We start from the raw sequence: 25,359 nt of genomic DNA on the forward strand, positions 1-25,359 counted from the left end.
CGACCAAAACTAAATCTAACTAATAATATATAGTGTTTTCGCTACAATTAATAATATAATTTTATTTTAACCGGAATAAATAGTATATGACGTAGTTATATCCCGAAATAACTATTCTTGTTATTTATTTATTTTTTTAAGTTTATATTCATGTATCAAAACTATTAACTCATGTAATTTGTAATTAATATTTTTATTTATTTTAAAGAAAATATCACAAATTATGATTTACCAAAAACATCATGAACTTATAAGTAACTTATACGTAAAATTATCCAAACTGTTATGCCCAAAAATTGTTATAAACAATATTCAGATTGAGATTGATAAAATAGTCAAAATTGAGGAAGAAATGCCTAAAATTGATAAACAAATAAGATTATCTTTCTATAAAAGGAAAGAAGGTGCGCCCTATGTGTAAGCAGGACGCGCATTATGGTGAAAATGGCTGGTGGAAAGTTGTAAAAGTTGTCCATGTATGGGGAGGTGCGCCCTCATGAAGGAAAGAAGGCGCGCCCTATTATTGAGAAAAAGATGAGGGATTTCCTGATTGGGTCCTTCCTTGAGGCAACCCTTAGGGCACGCCTTGAGTTAATAAAATGTTTTAGGAAGACTTCAACATGATTGTTTGGACAGACTCTTTGGAAGATCCAAGGGAGATGGAGAATTATTATTACTAACCTATTTGATGCAGGTACTCTATTGAAGAACTCCTTCCTGTAGCACATCTACAGGAAAGGCGGTGTCCGTGGTCAGAGACCTCCAGTGGTATACCTGGACTGAAGACCTCCTCCTGTAGTCAATGAGTGTCCTCATTGGGGATGTGGGGTAAATTCTGGTGTGTGTTTTGGGAGCTCTATCTCTGTAGTCAACGGGTATCCTCGTTGGGAGACTTCGGAGTATCCTGCACTTTGCACCCAAAAGTTTGGGATCACTTGTCCTATAATCTGGTAGGGGCTCCTTATCGGGGGAAAATGATGCGTCCCACATTTGGGGTGAACCACGACTATACCTGCGTTCACAGACTAGAGAAACAGCCGGTAGCTGAGGGTTATCCTTGGCCAGGGAGATGCGTTATCCGTGAAGTCTCAAAGCCGTGGACGAGCCTTGGGCCTTTGTGGTTGGGCCTCATCGGCGGACATTCCTAAAGGTAGTAGAAGACGGTTTCCAGTGGGTTTCCCATTGGGCCTCCGGACAAGAAATCTAAGCCCGTTAGGTTTCTTGTTCCCCAAGAACTACGTGGGTTTGATTCCCTATAAATAGGGATACGTAGGCAAATTGTAAGGGGTTGAAAGCGAGAGCACAAATGAGCCACCACTAACCCTAAACAATCTCAGCCCCCAATAACCACCACCAAACACTGTTCATACCTCCCGACGAACACTGTTCATCGGATTACCGGTTCCTGTTCACGTTTCCGATAAAGAATCACTGTCATAAATCTTGTTTCCGGTCACGAACCTCAAACTTTGTTACTACCAGATCCTCCGTCAACACAAACACATAAATAACTTATCATTTACATATTCATATCATATAACACTTTTCAACTTTAAATTATAAGTTATATTTTTTAAAAAATCCCAAGCAGTTCTTATAATGACCTTACATCTTTACTTCTTAAACGGTTGCAAATTTGTTCATTTACCCCTAATCCACTGTGTGGTTTTATGGTCATATGAATATGATATTTCATATTCATCAATCCTATCTTTCTGTCAAGACTTCGACTATCAATGTGGTACAAGTACAAGATTCGCATATATTCAATATATGTACAAATGCAGCGTTGAAGTGATACCTATTTGGAGGGAAAAAAGATTTAACAAATATAAAATGAACATTCGGTATTTTGAACTAGGCTTGTCTTGCTTATTTTCATTGGATTTGAATCTCGGCTGGGCATCAACTTGTATTAAATATGAAAATAATAGTTTATTGGTACTTCATTAGATCCGATGAAGCCCAGTTGACATTAAACTAATCGAATATGCCTGGATCAATTTGAATATTGATATATATAATCATCCAATATGAAAGGACATGTGATATATATAACATATATTGAATATAAGTCAAATCAGTTACTAATTTTAAATATTTTATATGTGTTAGAATCTATACTATTTATTAATAACTGAAACAATGTATAATTTGATGTTAAAACTACCAAAGTATCAAAAATACCAAATATCGGTACTTATATGACATAAGTTGACTTTTATTCTCTATCAACTTTGTTTTTAACACAACTCGACTTCTATTCTTTGTAAAATAACTTATATTTATATTTAATTTTAGAAAAACTATAAACTACTAACACGAACTGACTTATATTATCTGTAAACTTTATTTATTAATAAATTATATTAAAAATTTATTAAGTTACGTTAAATTAAGTAAAATAACATATATTTACTTTTATTTTGAAAAACTACTAACTTCAAAGTAAACTATTAACACGAATTGACTTTTATTCTCTGAGAGATTTGTGTTGGTTTTTCCAATGAACCTAAGCACTTTTTTCTTTATCATTTAATAGCAAATGACTTTAGTAACATTTATTAACTTATAAACTGAAAATTATTGATTTAATGACCGTATTTGTTACTGTCCATCACAACGTTTATATACTTTAAATTAAAAATAAACATATTTTAACAGTAACAAATTTATGGCCTGTATTTAGATTATATTTAGTATTATTAAATTAAGTTTAATAACATCTATTTAATTTTAATTTGTAAATTAATTTTTATCGATAATTAGATAATATTAAATAAACTATATTGAAAAGGCTAATTATAAGGTAATTATCAAATTATATTAATTAATATTAAATTATTTAAAGAACAGATATTTGGTTCATAAGATAAAAATACAATTCGTTTCACAGAAATAAAATTAATATGTTATCTTTTTTTATATCAAGTAAAACAATATAAAACTAGAATTATAGTGGAAAATTTCATAACTGATTCGATTCTTTTTAAGTACATAACTATTTTTTACAAGTACCAATTTAATATTTGTTAGTAATATATTAATTTTAGTTCATGTTTCGCACGAATTATGAATAATTCTCTACAAATATTAATTCGATATTTTTAGTCTCAGTCCCGTGTTTTGCACGGATTATCAACTATCTATACCCTATACCATGTTTAGGTCCCAAATCTTGGTACTCACTAAAAAATTATACAACTATTTTTAAAATTTTATGTAATAAAATCTCAACCGACAAAAATTAACTTTTACTCTCTGTAAATTTTATTTTCCTTAAATTTTTATTTGTTACTGAACATCCAAGCGTTGGTTTACTTTAAAATCATCGTATTAGTAAGTTAACATGTCAGATATATATATAAGTAAATAATTTGGTACATGCATAACTAAAACTATAAAGTGAAATTTTAGAGTTACACTTAACTTCGATTTTTTTAACTACATATTTTAAAAGCATTTTATATATTATATTTAGATCTGTATTTTGCACGGATTATAAGTTTCAGTTTTATGCAAATAATAATGTAATACTATTATTTTTAATTTCGGACCCGTGCTTCGCACCGGTTACCAACTAGTATATATTATATTATTATTATTATTATCCTTTATATTGAGCATATTTTTATACGAGTTTTCTATAGAAATATTGAGAAATATATTTTAACTTAAAATTCGTTATAATAAATTTATATTATTTATTATATAATTATTGGTATATGTTCGTTTATGTATGCTCTGTCGGTTAATCAGTACAAATATATTCTACAATTTTGGAAAACTATTGAAAATATGAGCAGTTGTACAAGTGTACAATACAACTTGGTTCCAAATTTTCCTACTTTAAAAAAATGATTTCCTGATAATCTGAAAATTAATTTTGTTTAGTGAAATGATACGTAACGTTACGAGTAGATGAGATATTCGAAAAATAAACATATCCTCATTTCAGAGAAAAGAAGCTCAATCAATTTGGAAACACATGAATTCGGTGTAATTCATTCTTAACAATTATAGTAGATGTATCTGCACGGAAAGTAATTAAGAAATTGAATTCGGCATCAGAAACACCATACTTGACCGAAAATCTTCATATATCTTGGTTTGCCCGATCTCATCGTCCCCCCAACAATAATTGGAGGTTGAATATATATTATTATTAAAGTTAAATTTAAAAATAATGAGGTAGTAGAGAGGAGAAGTTTGATTGGTAGTAATAGAACTAGTATAAGACATGACGAGGGAGCTAACAGCCAAATTATGGGAGGAGGAGATAGACAGACAGAGGAGTTGCATATGATTACACGAAAATACACATTTGTCCTCCTCATACAATTGGGAGTCCTAAACATATTATATAGTTTTAAACTGACATTTGCTTAACAAACCCTGCAAGTCCATAAGATAATCTTGTTTTTAGGCCAACTTACGTACAGCTAGCCGCCCCTTTGCAGTTTCCTCGCAGATTAATTAGTCTTAGTAGCTCTCTCCATCACACACACACACACACACAGAGATCAGAGAGAGAGTGGAGAGCGGTCAGTGAAAAGTCAGGAAGATATAGAGATGGGGAGCCTGCAGCAAGAAGAGCAAGCAAATGGAATAAACAACAGCAGAGACAATGAGCATAATTCTAGTAAACAGGTTGCTTACTCTTTCTCATGCATGTTTCTACTCCTTCATATTCTTTCCTTTCTACCGCATTGCATTCCCATATACACTTGAGTCAAGCCATTCATCATATGATGTTTGCATTTAATTTCATTTTTTTTTTTAATTCTAACTAAATAATGTGGTAAACTAGTAGAAACCGAAATGGAAAGATTTCCTGTCATATGTTGGTCCTGGTTTCCTAGTGTCACTGGCTTACCTTGATCCTGGAAACTGTAAGTTCATATTTTCCCATCAATTACGTTTATATATCTGCACGTACACATGATTCTAATTTACTCAATGATTTGAAGTATAAATCAAATCTCTCTCTTTCTCTCTCTCTATAGTAGAAACTGATTTGCAGGCCGGAGCAAACCACCGATTTGAGGTAACTAATTATATCCATCAGTTCATTCATCAACCAATTGGAGTCTTAATTTTAGGCTATAAAACCATCCTAAATGCGAAATTTACATGCTATATATAATTTTGATTTCATTCAATCTATTTTATTTAATTTTGAGTTGTCCATATATTCAAGCTGTCATTTGACCTAATTAAAGCACATTTACCCAACTTAAATTCACAAGGAGATTTTATTTATCACTTTCACCAACTAATCATTATAGTATAAATATGTCAAATCAATTCTTGAAATTATATCGTCTCAGATTTCAAAATAGTTATTAAATATTTGTACACTTATTTTAAAATGAATGAAAAACGATTGAATAAGTCAAATGATTAAGGGTTTATCCTCTATTGTCCCGGGTCTTCAGTTTAAATTTAAACGATCACCGGAAATTTTCTTGGAATAGATACTAAATTGTAAGATGATACGCCATGTTAGTACAAAAAAAAGTTAATTGATTGTAGAGTTACATAAATTATTTTTTAGATAAACAAGATTTTAAAAATAATTAAGTGATGTATTTTATGTGATTGAATGTACTTAAATGCGGTAAAAATGTATAAACTATATTAAAACAGAGGGAATAATATAATTAAATTAAAATTGAAATAAATTTCATTATATATATAAAGAATCCTTGTTCGTTTCTACTCTCTATTAATAATAGTGGAAAGAATCTTAAGTTGGGCTTTGTTAATAATAGGAGGTAGGTATATATGTGAGTGTGGTACTTGATGGAATAAGTAATATTGGAGGTAGTAATTTTGAGTTTGGGATAAAGATTCAAATAATTGACTGGGTGTGAATTTGTAGTTACTCTGGATTATCCTTATCGGCCTTATATTCGCTCTCATCATACAATCGCTTGCCGCGAATCTTGGTGTGACAACCGGTAGGCCTCGTATATATTTAATTTATATAAATATAAATATATATATGGAGTATATTTTAATATTCATTCATTGTCAGTTGTCACTAGCTAATTGGGGTTTTGGTATGAATACGTACAGGAATGCACCTATCAGAGTTATGCAGAGCCGAATATCCATTATTTGTCAAGTACTGTTTATGGTTGCTTGCTGAGGTTGCTGTTATAGCTGCTGACATTCCTGAAGGCATGCTTGCTTTTCCTTAATCTATCTATCAACTAATAATTACAGAGTACATTCAAATTATTACTTACTTAACGACCAAAACTGCATAACAACGAGTTAACCAAAAATATATATATATATAAATATAATTTGAAAGTGCAGTGATTGGAACAGCGTTTGCATTGAACATATTATTTAATATCCCAGTGTGGGGTGGAGTTGTTCTCACTGGACTCAGTACTTTGTTACTGCTTGGCCTGCAGAGATACGGGGTAAGTTCTCGTCGTATACTAAGGGTTTATTTGATAACTAACTGAATGAGAGATTTTAGAGTCCAATCCAGAATACGGCATGGATAAGATTATTTGTTAACTTTTATATAATCTGAATTAAAGGAAAAAATTTATGGACTACCAACTTATCACTTTCTCACCTCTGTTATTCAAATACTCGTTTACTTATTACATTCCAAAATATTTTATGCTGCTCTCATATACAATATTGGTATTCAAGCAAAATACATGATTTGTATTCACTTCTTGGTCTTTTCTCTTGACTTTTTTTGGGTGTAATTGAAGTTATTGTAACATGTATTTAATTGTATTTATTTTATTAAAATTAATTTTTTTATAGGTAAATCGAATGACAAAAATAATAATATAGTTTCTCTTGTTAGCATATATAATAATATTATATTATTGGATAGTTTTACTATTATAATATCTTTTTATTAGAATATATAATGATATTATATATAATGATTATAGTACTTGTTAAGAGGGTGGAAAACCAAAATACACACAATTTGAGGAAAAATGTCCAAAATGCCAATTGGCGGAACTGCACGCCCAACATACCTGTTGAATATGCATGTGAGAGATGCGTATTCATCATTTCAATTTTTTATAAAGACTACGCACGTGCAACATGCGGATTCACTTTTTGTATTTTAGTGAATAGGCATGTTGCACATGCGTGTTTTTCTTAAATCAAAAAGTGAATACGCAACATGCGTACTCTTTATTAAAATTTGAAAGGTTGACTACGCATCCCTAAAATGCGTATTTCGTGGGTATTTTAAACGGTTCGCGCGCATCTGGGCATTTTGGGCAGTTGAATGTGAAAAATGGTGTATTTTAGACATTCTTTTTGTTAAGATTGACATGTGTTAAAATTGATTATAGTACATGTGTTATTCCTGTACTTATTTAATTTAATATATTGATTCTAATCTTAATATTAATATAGATATCAATCTCAAAAAAAAAATCTTAAATAAAATCAATATTAAAAGAAATTATCATCATCCAGATAATGTATAATTTTTTTTTAACAAATAACATCATTCATTCAAATTTTCATAAATCTCATCATCCAGAAATTTTTATTATCCAGAAATGACTATTCAGATTTAACAAATGAACCCTAATTTCCATTTTTTTATCCTCAGATAATATCAACAGTCTCTTCAAGAAATTTGGAATGTTTTTTGCTTTCGATATTCTCAATGGCCTTTTACAAGTTCGTTTACCAATTATTATTTTATTATTAATTATTAATTAAGTAATACTTGAGGACACGAAGGAACCCCTGTTGAACTTACACCCTTAAATATACTATGGTAGAGATGCACACAAGGCCTATTGGACCGGGTTTTGACCGGGCCTTAAAAAATCCGGTCTTTGACCGAACCGGCTTTTTCGGATTTTGACTTTGACCGGACCGGGCCGGGTTTTCCGAAAATATAGACCCGGTTTGGGACTTTGAGGCGGGCCTAACCGGGCTTTTTTCGGGCCGGATCGGATTGGGCTGGGCTTTTTCTAATTTAAATTGGATCGAGTTTTATTAGAGATTTCGAAGACTACATATGTTAGCAACTAGATCAAATGTATTAGTTTACGTGAAATATTTTATGAAAACATTACTTCGTTGAAAATATTTAAGTTCGGCAAAAAATAAATATGTGTATAGAATAATATGTTTTATCATTATTATCCAAATATATATAATGTATTTACTATATCTTCTTTCATTATTTATGCAATGAAATATATAAACAATATTATTAATCACAAATATGTAAATATATATATATGTGTTTAAAGTTTTATTTATATTTATAATAAATGTGAATTTATAAATATATAAGAAAATATATTAGAATAATCAGATTTTAACCGGGTTTTTTTCGGGCTTTTAATCCGACCGGGCCGGGCCGAAACCTGGGCTTTTAACCGGGTCGGGACCGGGCCAGGCTTTGACCGGGCCGGGCTTGACCGAGTTTTGACCGGATCGGGCCGGGCCAGATTTTCGGGCCCAGGTTTTTTGTGCATCTATGTACTATGGTATAAAATTCAGGATTAATTGCGCTTTACATCCTATTATTATATTTCAAAAACAAATATGTACTAGAACTTTGAGAAATTCAGTTTGCATCCCTACACTTCAACTTTGGATTCATTATGCACACTTTTTCAGAATTTTGTAAAAATTGGATATGGGTAAAACCGGAAATTCAACAAAATACTAAATCAAAATAAAATTTAGCTTGTTCAAATATTACTAAAAATTGTATATTATTTTATATCAACTATAAAATAATAATTTTTATTTTATTTTCAAATAGTACTATTAATTTTACATTCGATTTTTTTTATAGAATTAAAAAATACTAGCATTAATTATATAAAATGAAATCAAAACTGAAATTACTTTTATCATTAAAAAAATTAAAACTTACGGTTTTGTATTAGAATTCAATTTTTAACATTATTTTAAAAGATATGAAATTAATTTACTTAATATTTTTGCTGAATTTCCGGTTTTAGCTATACTCAATTCAACAAAATTCTAGAAAAGGGTGCATAATGAATCTCAAACTTAAAGTGTAAGGGTACAAATTGAATTTTCCAAAATTCTGGTACAAATTTATTTTTGAAACATAATAATATGGTGCAAAGTGTAATAAACTCTAAAATTCAACTTAATATTGTTTTCATGATATTTATTTTCAAATAATTAGGCTTATGTTTGAATAAAAACCACATTCAAAATTATGGACGACTAAAATGAAGCACTTACAATTTAGTTACCTTATCATACTCTGGTTTGTGATATTAGCGTTTATCTTGAAATTCAACAATAGGAAATAAGAGAAAAATTATATGAAGACCACTTTTTTGTCGGAGATTTTGAAAACACATATGTTCTGCAATCAAAACACTATAAAATATACTCTCTCCATCCCAATTTATCTGTCTTGTATGATTTTTGATGGTCAAATTGACTCAACTTTGACTGTAAATAAAACTCATATTTTCATTATTTTGAAAAATTAAAATATACATATAAAAGTAGATTAAACATACTTTCTAATAATATAAATTTTATAAGTATTTTCGATATTATAATATGTGAATTATTTGGTCAAAGTTGAGTCAATTTGACCGTAAAAAGTCAAATAAGACAGATAAATTAGGACGGAGGGAGTATTATTTTGTGAAGTATGTTCATTAAAATTATTGAAGATCATTTAAGTTTAATAAGTAGAATGTGTATGTTCTGTAAGTTGAACAAATGTTCTGCAAACTTAACATGTTTTGCAGAATAAAATATTTTTGTAATATTTTACATGCAGTACATATATGATATTCAAGATTTTGAATAAAATAAAGATCTTTGTAGAGCACGATTAAAAAATAACATATTTTACAATATTTTTATGCAATATTTAATTTGCAAAACACACAAGTGGTCTCCAAAATTTCCAAAAAAAAGTGGTGTGCATAGAATTTAACCCTGGGAAATAATTGATAATATTTATATTTATAGACTTATCTTACTCTCACGCATCTTCTTCTAAAATTCTATATGTTCTTTTAATATCAGATTATAGTTCCAAACTTTTTCCCAAGTAAATATTAAAATTTGGAGTAAATTTGCATGAATTAATTTTCGAAAATGCATGAATCTGAACTAAAGTATATATGGAGTCTGGATTTGCCTTCCGCAACTGTATACTAGTCTCCAACTTTGACTTGCACTCTTGGACAATGTACAGGCCCTTTAACGAATTTGCACCTGCATATGATGGGCTTTCTAACAACCTATCTTCTTTACTTGCATCTTGGACAATTCATACGTGACACCTTTCTTTAGTTATATGCATCTTCAACTTCATATGTATGTTCGCTGTATCTTTCAGCTCAAATGGTATCTTCTTTTTCATTCCATTAAAGAGATATTACGTGTTCATTTTCCGTCCAACCTGCATATATATATATATATATATATTGTTATAGGGAGAATTTCGTATAACAATGTTGTGGAGGTTAATGGGCGGAACAAAGATCAAGGACAGTGTTTGAGGGCGGAGGAAGGTGGTTTGGTGGTGGCTGAACTTGTATGTGGACTCCTTAAGAAAGAATAGGGTTTGTTATTTTCTATCAAGTGTCGACTCATGTCTCATACAAGTGCCTACGTACCCTATTTATAGGGATCAAGCCTTACGTAGTTCTTGGGGAACAAGTCACGTAGGCTAGGGTTAGGACTCTTCAGCCCGTGCAGCCCAAGCCCACGATAAAGTCAGGCCTTCAGCCAATTAGTCACGTAAATCTCGATCGGCTCCACACGCTTCCTACAATCTCGCGGCATCTCCGCAATCCTTCCCGTGATCGTAGGAACAACCCGTATCGACCCCGAAATCTACGAGCAACTCAGTCATCTATGAGTCACTTTTCATGTTGCACACAAAGTCTTTCGATGCGGCCCGGCCTAGTCACCTCGGCCCGCACCGCCTTCAAATAATAAATATAATGTTACCTCTGTTTCTATAAGATGTGGGCTCATGAGCTCAGCCCGCGTATGGGCAGCTAAGCCCACCTCGCATGAAGGCACCTGAGCCCACCTCGCGTGGGCACAACCGAGCTCAGCTCGCATATGAGAGCCCAAATGACAAATATGAGCTCACCTTACATGTGTGAGCCCAGCTCGCATGTCCTCACTTGAGCCCAGCTCGAATGTTTGAGCCCAGCTCTCATGTCATGAGCCCAGCTCGCATGTAAACTCAACTCGCATGTTACGAGCCCAGCCCGCATGTGAACCCAGCTCGCATGTTGCGAGCCCAGCCCGCATGTGCTGGCCCAAGTCATATAAATCCATGGTTCTAGCCCACACACAAGAGTCCAGCTATTTAGTGCACCCACAGGGACCTGTTTAGGGCCCATGGCCGAAAGCGGGCATAACAACTACCCCCCAAAATTCCTGGTCGCATCTTGAGGCTAGGTATTTTCTAATCTTTTTATGGCCTCGCAAGTGTGAGCCCACCAGGCCGCACCAAGCCGCCTCGCGTGTCTCGCCTCGCATGCCTTTCATCTTTGCATTCATTTTGACAGCCGTTGGACAGCTGGCGTGGGGATTCGTGTCATCTTATGAGATAACGACACGTGTCGCCTCCTCCTTTCTCTCTCCTATCCCCTATAAATATGTGAGATTTCAATTCATTTCTCACATTTCCAAGAACACTTCCTGAATTGCTGCTCAATTTGCTCAAGGATCTACCACGGCGAAGATTATCATTTCAACAAGAACCGTCTACCGGCGGCGATATTCTCCGGGACCAGATTCATCAGGATCTTCATACACCTCTCCCACAGGTACTCTTCGGTTCGAGCCCGTTTTTTATTCATGCTTTATTCACGCACACCATGCGAGCACACACCACCTGTTCGATGCGAGTTCACACACAACCACAACGCGCGATGCGAGTCCTTTTGCTCGTTTAGATACTTAGGTGCGATCCCGTGTGAGATGTGAGGACACTTAGGTGCGATCCCATACTTGTTTTTTTTTTCTTTTTTTCTTTTTTTTTAGGGCCACACACTAATTTTCACCATCTTTTACAGATGTCGAGTGCGTCTTCAGCCCGCTCCTATGGATCATCTCGCTCTTCCTCGAGCCCGGCTCGCACCTCTGCTAGCCCGGCTTGCTCTTCAGCTACTCCATCTCCATTAAACCAATACCCTCCTGAGCAGCGAGGCTCCAAGGACTTCCAACGCGAGCTGACCTCTCTTTCTGGTCGTCTTAGCCAACCTATCTCTCCCGGCTCAGCTATCACCCCTCAAGGGGCTTTGAACATTGCCAGAGTTGAGAACTCGATGCGAGCAGCTGGATCCGGCTCGCTTGATATTCACCTCGACCCGAACCCTGAGGATTTTACCAGAGAGAAGAATATATATAATTGGAGAAATAGGCCCGTGGACCTCTCTCATATTCCAGCCTCCCTTGGGGTAGAAGAGCTGCTAAACCGCGAGCCTGCTCCCTTGGATAAAGACCGAGCCGAGGAGATTTTAAGAGAAATGGCTGAAGAGAGGGCAGCCCGTCTGAGGCAAGCAGCAGCTAACCACCTCGACCCCATTCACATTGACTCAGAATCAACTGACAGCGACCTGGGGAGTGCATACTATGACACCAGGAAGAAAGGAAAAGAGCCTGTAGCTGCTGAATATCCTATCCTGGGACTCGAGGGTGAAGAGGACGGCTCGCATTGGTCCTATGACTCTCCTCAGAGCGAGGAGGTGGCAGATGTTACAAGTCAGTACAAGATTTGTAACTATAATTATGCCCCCGCGGCCTCTCCTGAGCCTTATGTGCCTCCTGCCCAGCCCGAGCTCGAGGGTGAGATTGTTTTCAAAAGGCAGATCATTCCTGATGGGGAGGAGAGCTCAACTGCAAACGAGGAGGTTAAGGTGCTCGCTTGCCGCGACCTGCCTACCTCGCTGACTCAGAAACATCTGGCCGAGCACATTGAGCAGTTTCAGCTCGAGGGCCATATTGTCTTGCCCCTACCTCATATGAGATGCTATAGATTCAATCACTCGGAGAATGGAGGCAGGGTGCCTCGCATGGTCTTGTCCACCTTCCTATTAAGGCTGGGAATCTCCTCTCCTCTTCATCCCTTCATCAAAGATGTTTGCGAGTACCTCCAGCTCGCACCCCTTCAGATCAATCCAAACGGATACCGGGCCGCCCTCGCATTGTACATCATGTACCACAAATGCGGGTACCCTTCTCTAACCGCGAGGCAGCTGGGTTACTTCCTCCATTTGAAGCATTCTCCTAACGACTTTGGATATTTCTACTTCTCTGTCTGGCCGTGCTTCAACAAGAAGAACCTCATCCACAACGGGCCGAGCAACTCAGGGAAGTGGAAAAGCCCTTACTTCTATATCCACGAGGTGCCTCGAGTCCAGACTCATTTTTATTATAATCCATGTAAGTTTTCTCCTGCCCGCTCTCGTCTCTTCTACCATAGCTCTTTCCTTTTAACAAGAATTTCTTTCATCTCCAGCCACCCCGCCTCGCACTGTCCTTGTGGGACAGGAAAAGATAAACGCGGACAGTCTTCTAAACCTTCCTAAGGCGGACCGGGACATCCAAAAACTCATAACGACCTCCAATCTGGTCGCATGTGGGTTTTTGAAGGAAGGAGTGAGGCTGACTCCTCAGAAGAAATCTAGGAAGAGATCCAGAAAGGGTAAGAATATCGGGCCCGCACGTCCGGGCCTGGCTGCTCGCATGCGCGAGCTCGTGTGCTCACTTTTCCTGCATGCATCTTGTTTCACATCGCACTTTAATTCTCCGTATTTTTCACCTGCTCGCATTACTTCTTTCCTTTGCATCATGCTGCGACTAATCTATTGCTTTGTTGTTTTTTTTTTTTTTAGAAATGGCCATCTCCCCTATCCCCTTCATGGAAGAGGCTGAGCAGGCTGCGGCCTCGGGCCCAGTTCAGCCCGCAGCTGCGAGCACAAGGGCTCGATCTCAGGCCAATCCTCCGGCCCGCATGACTACTCTCTCCGAGCATCTCAAGGATTCAGGGCCCTCTCCTCGACTAAAGAGACATAGAGGTAAAGAAGGAAAAACTGGCGAGCCTGAGCCAAAGAAAGTTGCTCCCTCTGATGCTCCTCTTCCCTCTTCTTCTTCTGCCAATGCGGTTGCGACCACATTCGGCCGGCTCGCCCAAGGTCACATCAGCGAGCAGGATTTAAAGGATTGGTCTTCTTCTGCTCTCGAGGTTAACCAGGATGCACTCTCCCGAGCCGCGGCCGAAGTATACTATCGTCAGTTATCTAAGGCTCGAGAGATGCGAGCCCTCAGCCAGACCAACACAAAGCTCGAGGCTAAAGTCAAGTCCCTTCAGAGTAAGGTCTCTGAGCACGGGCAAGAGAAAGTTACGCTGGTGAACAACTATAATCAGAAGATAGTTAACCTGAACGCTGCTCACGACAAGGCCCTAAGGGAGCAGAAGGAGGCTCATGACCTGGCTGCTGAGGCATGTAAGAAGGAGAAGGATGCCCTCGAGGAGAGGGTGCTCGAGCTGGAGGGATCAGTTTCTGCCCTGACCGAGGGCCGTGAGGCCACCCTCGCTGATGCTAGGAACCTGGGGGCCAGGAATTTCATGAAATTCTTTATGAAGAAGGTTCCTGACTTCGATTGGGCGGCTCTGGGTGCGAGCACAGCAAGGCATGCTGACAAGTTGAAGCTGGAGATGGAGAGGGATGCCCAAATTGCTGAGGAGGCTAGGCTCGCGGCCGAGAAGGCCCAGGTCGCTGGTGAAAATCGTGAGGGAGCAGAGGCTGATAACCCTTAATGTAATTTTGATTAGAACTAGACTTTTGACTGGGTAAGCGGGCACCCCTCTCGCCTCGCGCTTGTATTTGAAATATTCTGCCTCGGGGCATAACTTATTTAACTTTTGTTTGTATAAAATGTCTAAGTTTTTTGTGCCCGCGTATGTCTTTACGGTGCTAGCTGTTTTTTTTTTACCATGCTTCTACTGACCAAAAAGTAATCATAACTCTGGCCGCTTATGGCGAGCGTTACCCCTTCACTGCGAGCCCAATTTATTCAGCTCGTGTCATTTGTTCAATCAAACAACCATTGAAAGAGAATGCCAAGTGGAACAAGCCCGCATCGACTCGCAGGTGTTGTAGGTGTGCTCGCACTAGGAGCTCGCATGTGTCTTCTCCTCGCATCATGCGACTTTGAGTATGTTTGATGGAGGGCTGGGCCCCCTGGGTCGCATTTATGGTTTTGAGGGCCAGGGTATGAGCTCGCATCGCGGGCCTATATCTCTATCCACATCTTTTATCTATTATGTGTTCGTATTTGTCTAAGCGGGCCGTGGCCCGGCTCGTTTCATGTTCTTGGCATCAAGCGGGTCGGGGCCCAGCTTGATTTAACATGTTAATAAAACAACTGTTCTGTCCTCGCATGGGTTCCCAAGGATGGGGTCCCCTGCTGGGTATTTAATCTATTAACAGAAGTTAAAATATCAAGTGTACAAATAGAGATCAATCGTTTATTCATAGATAATGGGAAGTGAAAGGAATACATGCTTTTGGTCTCAGGGAGGCACCTATATGGCACTACCCCCCGAGACTTAGGAATATTTGAAGATAATACTAAGTCTGAAAAGAATAATATTACTGATAATACTTGCGAAGGTGTTCCGCGTTCCAGGCTCTTGGGATCAACTTGTCTTGCATATCATTGAGGTGGTAGGTTCCCTCCCAGAGCACCGATTTTATCTTGTAAGGGCCTTCCCAATTTGCTCCCAAGACTCCGTGACTCACCACCTTGGTATTTGGCATGACCCGGCGCAGAACTAAATCTCCCACCTTGAAAGTTCGGGCTCGAACCTTACTGTTGTAATGCCTAGCTGTCCTCTGCTGATATGCCGCAATCCTGATCTGAGCCTCTTCTTGAGTTTCTTCGATCATATCCAAATAGAGCCGATGATTGACCTCGTTTGCCTCTGAGTCATAGTTGTCCCTTCGAAAAGATCCTGCTCCCACTTCAACGGGCACCATAGCTTCACACCCATACACCAGAGAGAAAGGGGTCTCTCCAGTTGTGGTTCGGGGTGTAGTGTTGTAAGACCATAGGACCTGGGCGAGTTCTTCTGGCCATGCTCCTTTCTTCTCTTCAAGCTTTGCCTTTAAGGTATGCTTAATGATTTTATTAACAGCCTCTGTCTGCCCGTTACTCTGGGGGTGGCAGACTGCGCTAAAGCTCTTCTGAATCCCCAGCTGCTCACAAAACTCTCGCATCTCCTTGCTATCAAATTGTTTCCCATTGTCAGATATCAGCTTGTAAGGGATGCCATAGCGACATACAATAGCCCTGTATACAAACTCCCTGAGCTTTCTCGCTGTGATAGTGGCTAGGGGCTCGGCCTCTGCCCACTTAGTGAAATAGTCTACCGCAACTACCGCATACTTGACGCCTCCCCTGGCCTTCGGGAGTTCCCCAATCAGATCAATTCCCCACATGGAGAAGGGCCAGGGGCTCATGAGGGATGTGAGAGAGGCCACGGGGTTGTTGTAATAATTGGCATATCGCTGACACTTATCACAAGCTCGGGAGAATTCAAAGGCGTCTTTTTTCAGCGTTGGCCAGTAGTAGCCTTGACGGAGGATTTTCTGAGCTAGAGAGCTACCCCCCGAGTGATTGCCACAAATACCCTCGTGTACTTCCCTTAGGATGTAGTTGCATTCATCCCCATGTATGCATTTGAGAAGAGGAACACTGAACCCTCTTCTGTATAGAATCTCGTCGTATATCACATAGCGGGCTGCTTTGTATTTTATTCTCCTTGCCTCATTCTTTTCGTCCGGAAGTGAACCTTCTCTTATGTATGCTAGAATAGATGTCATCCACGTGGGGCTGAGCTCATTATTGAGGCTGCCCACCTCGTGCTCGGGCACACTAGGTTGCCTCTGTATATCAAGGGGCACGGTCCCTAGCAAAGTGCTCTCGCGGCGTGAGCCGAGCTTAGCTAGCTCGTCCGCGCCTTCATTCTGTCCACGCGGGATTAGTTCCAGCCTCACCTCGTTGAATCTTGCGATTATCCTCTGTGCGCACTTCAGGTAAAGCTCTGTTCTCGACCCCTTAGCTTGATACCCCCCATTTATCTGATAGACCACAATCATGGAGTCACTAAACACATTCAAATTCTCGACCTTCATTTCCAAAGCTAGCTTGAGACCGTTGATCAGGGCCTCATACTCAGCATCATTGTTGGTTGCATGAAAGGCCAGATGGGTCGCATGTCTGATTTTGTGAGCCTCTGGGCTGATTAGCTCGATTCCAGCTCCTGCTCCATCACCGTTAGAGGCACCATCCACATATAGGCTCCACCATGGGGCACTATTTTGTCTTTCCAGTCCAACTTCTTCTGTGCTAGGTATAACTATAAGGGCTCCCGGCTCCACTTCTTGATGTGGGGGAAATTCTAGCACAAAATCGGCCAGGGCTTGGCCTTTGATCGCAGTCCTTGGCTTATAATCCACCTCGAATTGGCCGAGCTCAACCGTCCACTTCAACATTCGACCAGAAGATTCTGGTCTATGCATCACTTGTCTGAGGGGGTAGGAGGTTCGCACTTCTATCTTATGTGCCTGAAAATAGGGCCCGAGTTTTCGGGAGGCCAGAATCAGAGCATACGCTAGCTTTTCGAGGCTTGTGTATCGAGTCTCGGCATCGGCTAGCCTTTTACTCACATAATATACCGGGAGCTGGACACCATCCTCCTCTCGGACTAATACTGCACTTATTGCAAAGTCGGAGACGGCCAAGTATAGGATCAAAGTTTCTCCTGCTTTTGGGTTGGACAACATGGGAGGGCTACTGAGATGCTTCTTTATGTTCTGAAAGGCTTCCTCACATTCTTCGGTCCACTTAAAGTTCCTCCCCACTCCTTTGATTGCTTTGAAGAACTCTTGGCATTTATCGGAGGATTTTGAGACGAAGCGGTTTAAGGCAGCCACTCGTCCCGTTAAGCTTTGAACATCCTTCACCCGTCGAGGGGATCTCATCTCGAGTAGGGCTTGTATCTTGGCTGGGTTGGCCTCAATGCCTCTATGGTTGACAATAAATCCCAAAAACTTCCCCGATTCAACCCCAAACACGCATTTCTGGGGGTTGAGTTTCATTCTGTACTCCCTTAGGATCTGGAACATTTCTGCCAGGTGGCGGACATGATCCCTCGCTTCTTTCGATTTCATCAGCATGTCGTCTACATAGGCCTCCATAGTCTTCCCCAATTGATGTTTGAACATCTTATTCACCAGCCTCTGATAGGTTGCCCCCGCATTAAGGAGCCCGAAGGGCATCCCGATGTAACAGTAAAGGCCCCGATCAGTAATAAAGGAGGTGTGCTCCTGATCTGGCCCATACATAGGGATTTGGTTATATCCCGAATAAGCATCCATAAAACTAAGCAGCGCGTGCCCAGCCGTGGAATCAACCAGCTGGTCGATTCGGGGTAGAGGAAAGCTGTCCTTCGGGCAAGCTTTATTCAGGTCGGTGAAGTCTACACATGTCCTCCACTTGCCATTGGGCTTCTTGACAAGCACAGGGTTGGCCAGCCACACGGGGTAGAAGGCTTCTCTTACAAGTCCTGCCTCCATTAATCTATCCACTTCTTCTCTGAGGGCCTCTGCCCTCTCTCCACTAATTGGCCGTCTCTTTTGCCTAACCCCCTTCTTTTTCGGGTCCAAGTTGAGCCGGTGGCACATGACATTTGGGTCAATCCCTATCATATCGGAGTGTGACCATGCAAAGACATCCAAATTCTCCCTTAGGAAGCGGGCTAGATCCTCTCTCAAGTCAGGACTTAGGTTAGAGCCTATTCTGAGTACCTTGGAGGGATCATTTGAGTCTACCAAGATCGGGATTGTGTCCTCTGCGGCCCCGGCCCTCTCGACCATTGAGGGCATTCTCGGGTCTAGATCTGCTCGAGCCTCGCTAGTTTTTTCCATTTCCGTGATTGCCAAACCTTCCGCATCCTTGAGCTCGGTTTGGTGAGCTTGGGTCGGGTTTATCAAGCGTTCAGAGGTCGCAGTTACAGTTCGAGTGATTCCGTCGGGTGGGTCCATAGTGATTGTTGTTTCTTTGTGTGCCCACTTCCCTCTCCTAAGTGTTGCAGTAATTTGTTCTGGGCTCTCTTCTTCATCACTTGCTTCCTCTACAATCCCCTCTTGTATCAACATGATGGGCTGAGATGCTTCCATTAGTAAGGCCCCTGGGCGTGGTTCCACATGAATTCCCATGTGCTCGAAGTAGTTCTCGGGCAACTCCTCAATTGAAATCAAATTACAAGTCTCGTGGCCCTCAGAACGTATTCTTTTCCTGCCCTCTGCCTCTTCCATGGGGATGTCGCACTCACCTGCTTCAGCTATCTCCCTTGAGGCATTTCTTGACTCGGCCGCTTTGAGTGCCTGGTTGTAGCAGACCCTGGATTCGTATTGACAGCTCTTCAAGATGCCTACCCCCGTGGGGGTTGGGAATTTTATCGTCATATGATGGATCGAGGTCACCATTCTCATTGCCCTCATAAGGGGTCTGCCCACTATAACATTGTAGGCACAAGGCTGGTCTACGACTGTAAACATAGCGATCTGGGTGGCCACATGAGGCTCCTCTCCTATGGTCACCGGGAGCCGAATTGTCCCTTTCACTCCGATCGAGTCTCCCGTGAACCCGTACAGGTGCCCACCTGTTGAGGTTAATTCTCTATCCAATAATCCCAGTTTTTTGTAGGCATCATAAGTCAAAACATCAGCCGAGCTCCCGGTGTCCACCATTGCTCGGTGAACATTCACCGTCCCAATCTTCATTTTTATGACTAGGGCATCGGTATGAGGGTAATGCACCCATTTTGCATCATTCTCTTTAAACACGATATCATCGACCTCCCTTTCAAAGAGCTCCGGGGGCCTTTGGCTTAGATGATTGACGTTGGTGAGCGGCTTGTCCTTTGCTTCCCGGGCATATCTGTCCATCGCCTTCCGGCTGTCTCCACCAATGTGAGACCCGCCTAGAATAATATGAATACTACCAGCCCGAGGGATCCTTTCTTTGTCTTCTGGGGGTGGAGGAGGGACGGTATGATAATCCGTCCTGTGTCTTCGAACCTCCTTGACAACCCACTCCGTAAGCTTCCCTTGTCTAATCAAAGTCTCGATCTCATCCTTTAGTTGTCTACAATCAGCTGTATCGTGTCCGGTGGCCTCATGGTATGCACAATACTTCGAAGTGTCTCTTTTATTGTAGTCTGTGAGAGGAGTTGCCTTCCTGAATACCCCCTTCCCCACATATGTAGCATATATGTGGTCGATAGAGGCTACCAGAGGGGTGTGTGTCTGCCATTTGCTTGTATAAGGTCTTCCCGAATCTTTAGTGGTCTCTTTGCCACGGGCAGACTTTTTCGGGCTCGAAATACGCCGATATGTCTTCCTCCTTTCGTCAGGGCTTGAGGATCGGTCCCTCTTGTCTCGATAGCTTTCGCTGATTTTCAGCTCTCTCATCGATTTCTCTACCCTCTTGAAGTTTTCGGCTTGCTCATAGAACTCGGCCAAGGTCCTCGGCTCACTCGCTTGGAGGCTCTTCCAAAATTTCGATCCTTCTTTCAGCCCTGCTATCAAGAAATTTTTGATGGTCTCCTCACTGGCTCCTCTCACCTTGGGGACCTCGGCGTTGAACCGACGAAAGTATTCTGCCAAGGGCTCCCCCTCCCTTTGCTTGATGTTGGCTAACGTGGCCACAGGAGGCGAATAGTGGAGGGTCGACTGAAATTGTCTGACGAACAAGTCCTCTAATTGCCTCCACGTTCTTATGCTAGCCGGTCCCAACTTGGAGAACCATTGTTGGGCACTACCTCTGAGTGATGCCGCGAAGAGTCTGCAACGGGTCATCTCCGGCACCTGATAGACTTCCATCTCAGTGTTAAATTGAATAAGGTACTCCGCCGGGTCGGCTTCGCCGTTGAATAGAAGGTCGGGGTTGTGCCTAAACACCCGAGGTAGGGGGGATGATCGGATAGCAGCCGTAAACGGAGAGGGGGCAGCAGAAGCAGGGGGCCCTCTCTTCTCTTGCTCCATCTCATCTAAGATCCTTCCCAGGTCCCTTACTCTAACAACCTCTCCTTCTCTGTCACCTCCCGCATTACTAGAATGATGTGAGCCCTGAGGTCGTTCGCGGCGTCCCCCTCCTCTAGCTCGGTCCTGCGACTCCTCTTCACGATTGTATCTGCGTCTATGTCGCTCCTCCCTCCTGGGTGAGGTGTGTTGACGTCTTTCCGGAGGGGTCGTTGCCCGTTCCCTTTTTGAGCCTCTTTTATCCATGGGCTCTTTCTCTTCTCTCTCCTTCTTACAATTCTCCAATTTGAGCCTGAGGTCATGTTCGCTTAGTTTTCTACCCACTCGGTCTAGCACGCTAGTTGACCTTGCCTCAGATGAAGCTGGCTTCGGCCCCGATCTCGTAGAGATCTGGCTGCCCCGCTCATCATGGCCTCGGGGTATATCTTCCTTTTCGCGTGATGTTTCTTTCTTCTGTTTGGTCTCGGTTGCCACGTCATTAAAATCGTGGATCAGCTTCTTCTGAGGGCCTTTGCCCTTCCAGCTACGCTGTGAGACCTTGAGGCGGCGCGCCTTACGCTTGGCGTTCCGGACCGAGCTTCTTTCTACCTTTGACATTCGGGCATTGATCTGATTCATCTGATCGGCCAGCCCTTCGAGATACGTCATCACAGCCTGCCCGTCCACGGTTGCAATTGGTGGAGGTGGCGCCTGATTCTCTGGGGGCGTGTGTTCGAAAGTAGGGTCCTTCTTGCCTCCGCTCCCTGGTGTCGTCGCTTGCTTGCTTTCTTTGGTCATCCTTCTCCCTAAGATGAACACCCCCTCCTTCTAGCGCCAAATGTTATAGGGAGAATTTCGTATAACAATGTTGTGGAGGTTAATGGGCGGAACAAAGATCAAGGACAGTGTTTGAGGGCGGAGGAAGGTGGTTTGGTGGTGGCTGAGCTTGTATGTGGACTCCTTAAGAAAGAATAGGGTTTGTTATTCTCTATCAAGTGTCGACTCATGTCTCATACAAGTGCCTACGTACCCTATTTATAGGGATCAAGCCTTACGTAGTTCTTGGGGAACAAGTCACGTAGGCTAGGGTTAGGACTCTTCAGCCCGTGCAGCCCAAGCCCACGATAAAGTCAGGCCTTCAGCCAATTAGTCACGTAAATCTCGATCGGCTCCACACGCTTCCTACAATCTCGCGGCATCTCCGCAATCCTTCCCGTGATCGTAGGAACAACCCGTATCGACCCCGAAATCTACGAGCAACTCAGTCATCTATGAGTCACTTTTCATGTTGCACACAAAGTCTTTCGATGCGGCCCGGCCTAGTCACCTCGGCCCGCACCGCCTTCAAATAATAAATATAATGTTACCTCTGTTTCTATAAGATGTGGGCTCATGAGCTCAGCCCGCGTATGGGCAGCTAAGCCCACCTCGCATGAAGGCACCTGAGCCCACCTCGCGTGGGCACAACCGAGCTCAGCTCGCATATGAGAGCCCAAATGACAAATATGAGCTCACCTTACATGTGTGAGCCCAGCTCGCATGTCCTCACTTGAGCCCAGCTCGCATGTTTGAGCCCAGCTCTCATGTCATGAGCCCAGCTCGCATGTAAACTCAGCTCGCATGTTACGAGCCCAGCCCGCATGTGAACCCAGCTCGCATGTTGCGAGCCCAGCCCGCATGTGCTGGCCCAAGTCATATAAATCCATGGTTCTAGCCCACACACAAGAGTCCAGCTATTTAGTGCACCCACAGGGACCTGTTTAGGGCCATGGCCGAAAGCGGGCATAACATATATATATTTCCAGTTAAATGTATGTTTTTGTTCCTTAATTTTACTTAGGTGAGAAAGCTGGAATTGTTGATCACAATATTAGTGTTTGTGATGGCCGCATGCTTTTTTGGAGAACTGAGCTATGTAAAACCTCCTGCCGTAGATGTAATCAAGGGAATGTTCATCCCAAAACTTAAAGGCCAAGGCGCCACAGGGGATGCCATTGCACTCTTAGGCGCTCTAATTATGCCGTATCATCTCTTCTCATCTCCTATATTTTGCCAATTTCAATATTCATGCAAATATAATTAGATGATCTCCTATAAGCTCTATATTATTGTATATTTATGTCATCTTCCTTTGTCAACAGGCATAATCTCTTCCTTCATTCGGCTCTTGTACTCTCCAGGAAAATCCCAGACTCTGTTCAGGGAATCAATGTAAACCCGAATTATTATTTCTACATTCCCTCACACACACATCTCAATTTTCATAACAATGTTGATTAAGATTATGTTCATCATGCATGTATAGCTCCTTTTAATTAATCATATTCCGAATATCACACAGGATGCCTGCAAATACTTTCTGATCGAGAGCGGATTTGCACTAGCGGTTGCATTTTTGATCAACGTGTCAATCATATCGGTTTCGGGTACTGTTTGCTCAAGCGAAAATCTCTCAAGTATTGATCTAGATAGATGCAGTGATTTAACCCTTAACTCAGCCTCTTTCCTTCTCAAGGTATGATTCTGAACTTAACTTTTGTGTTTATTATCTCTAGTCTCTACCACATACATAAATCTTGCATCCTGCCCCTGTTTTTGCAGAACGTGCTTGGTAAGTCAAGTTCGACAGTTTATGCCATTGCTTTACTAGCATCAGGGCAAAGCTCCACCATTACAGGAACTTATGCCGGACAATATATCATGCAGGTTAAATTTTAAAACATGCATTCAGTTATATCCTTATCTGAAAAGTACAACATGGTAGCTAATATCTTAGACTGATGCATCGACCAGGGTTTCTTGGATCTCAAAATGAGGACTTGGGCTAGAAATTTGTTGACTAGATGCATTGCCATCACACCTAGTCTTATAGTTTCAATAATCGGTGGAACTTCAGGGGCTGGCAGACTCATTATCATTGCATCTGTAAGCAGATTTACATATTTATGTTGATGTTTTTGAAGCATCCATATAAATAGTATACAAGGACATGAAAGTTCCCTTCTGTTACAATTTGCAGATGATATTGTCATTTGAACTTCCGTTTGCACTCATTCCACTCCTTAAATTCAGTAGCAGTGTTACCAAGATGGGTCCACATAAGAACTCAATATATGTAAGTTGTTCTTGCAGATTAACTTGATCCCTCTTGTGGAAACAGGACTGTTAGGGCTTTTACTTTTCAGCATATTTTTAAACAGTTTCCTTGTTTCCTAGCTTATAATAAAGACTTCAACTCCTTTTCATTCCTACCCTTATATGCAGATTATAGTGATTTCATGGATACTAGGGCTTGGAATAATCGGCATCAATATCTATTATCTGACCACAACATTCATTGATTGGATGATTCATAATGATTTGCAAATAATTGCAAATGTCTTCATAGGGATAGTTGTATTTCCCTTGATGGCCATTTATATTATGTCAGTTATCTATCTTATGTTCCGAAAAGACGTGGCCATTACCTTCGTTGAGAAAACAAAGCTTGACAATATGGTTCAAACGAGTATGGAAACTGGACAAGGAAATTTTAGTGGAATGACTGATCAAGTTCCTTACAGAGAAGATCTTGCTGATATTCCATTGCCTAGATAGAAGGTTGTTATTATATGCATGAATACTGTCAGTCCTACATGTATAATATTTGTGAGAATATAAATATGCATGGATGTAGTTAGATAGTTATACGCAAGTCTACAAACAAGATCAGTGTAAACTTGATGCTAATGCATGATCCCTTTGAGTAAAACCTACCATAATTTACCTATTATGATAGATCTTGTATACAGAACAACTACTGTAGTATTGTATATTACACAGTTGTAGGTGCTTCTGGGAATTGACTATATGTTAGCACTACTTTAGTAGTAAAAATTCTTTTTGATTATAAAGAGACTGAGTCGTTGAAAATCATATAATTTTTTGTTTGTTTCTTTGATATAAAAATCACGTCTTATTTGGAAAACGATTTACTTAGTAATCTCCTGATTTATGATATTTGGAAAATTATAATCGGTATGAGCTAGCTATGTAACATATCCTGATGCATTCTTTGCTAACTTATAATGTAGAGACTCTCCCTCAACACAGATAAAAAAAAACTAAAAACTAAAAACCAGATACCAGAGACAAACAGCCAAAAACTTATCACAAAATAGTATGTGGAGAGTTTTGATGGTAACAGGTCTCATATGTTCACATAAATAACACCAATTAAACTATTTTATCTTAATTATCACTTTAGTTTTTTAAATTTTTTTCTGTGACTAAA

At 40.5% G+C, this 25,359-nt stretch overlaps 1 protein-coding gene across 1 annotated transcript; it reads left to right on the forward strand.

The window, feature by feature from the left end:
* Positions 1-4,299: 4,299 nt before the first annotated feature.
* Positions 4,300-24,858, forward strand: LOC141700329 (metal transporter Nramp6.1-like). Its single transcript, XM_074504130.1, has 13 exons — positions 4,300-4,650; positions 4,814-4,892; positions 5,007-5,047; positions 5,885-5,963; positions 6,082-6,186; positions 6,328-6,437; positions 22,927-23,108; positions 23,228-23,297; positions 23,428-23,601; positions 23,688-23,792; positions 23,880-24,011; positions 24,106-24,201; positions 24,351-24,858. Exons 1-13 carry the CDS (start codon positions 4,573-4,575, stop codon positions 24,681-24,683), a joined length of 1,584 nt encoding a protein of 527 aa, XP_074360231.1. The 5' UTR covers positions 4,300-4,572; the 3' UTR covers positions 24,684-24,858.
* The last annotated feature ends 501 nt before the right edge of the window (positions 24,859-25,359 follow it).

The sequence above is a fragment of the Apium graveolens genome, unplaced genomic scaffold (assembly GCF_009905375.1).
Source record: "Apium graveolens cultivar Ventura unplaced genomic scaffold, ASM990537v1 ctg2163, whole genome shotgun sequence".
In the NCBI taxonomy this organism is placed as follows: Eukaryota; Viridiplantae; Streptophyta; class Magnoliopsida; order Apiales; family Apiaceae; genus Apium; species Apium graveolens.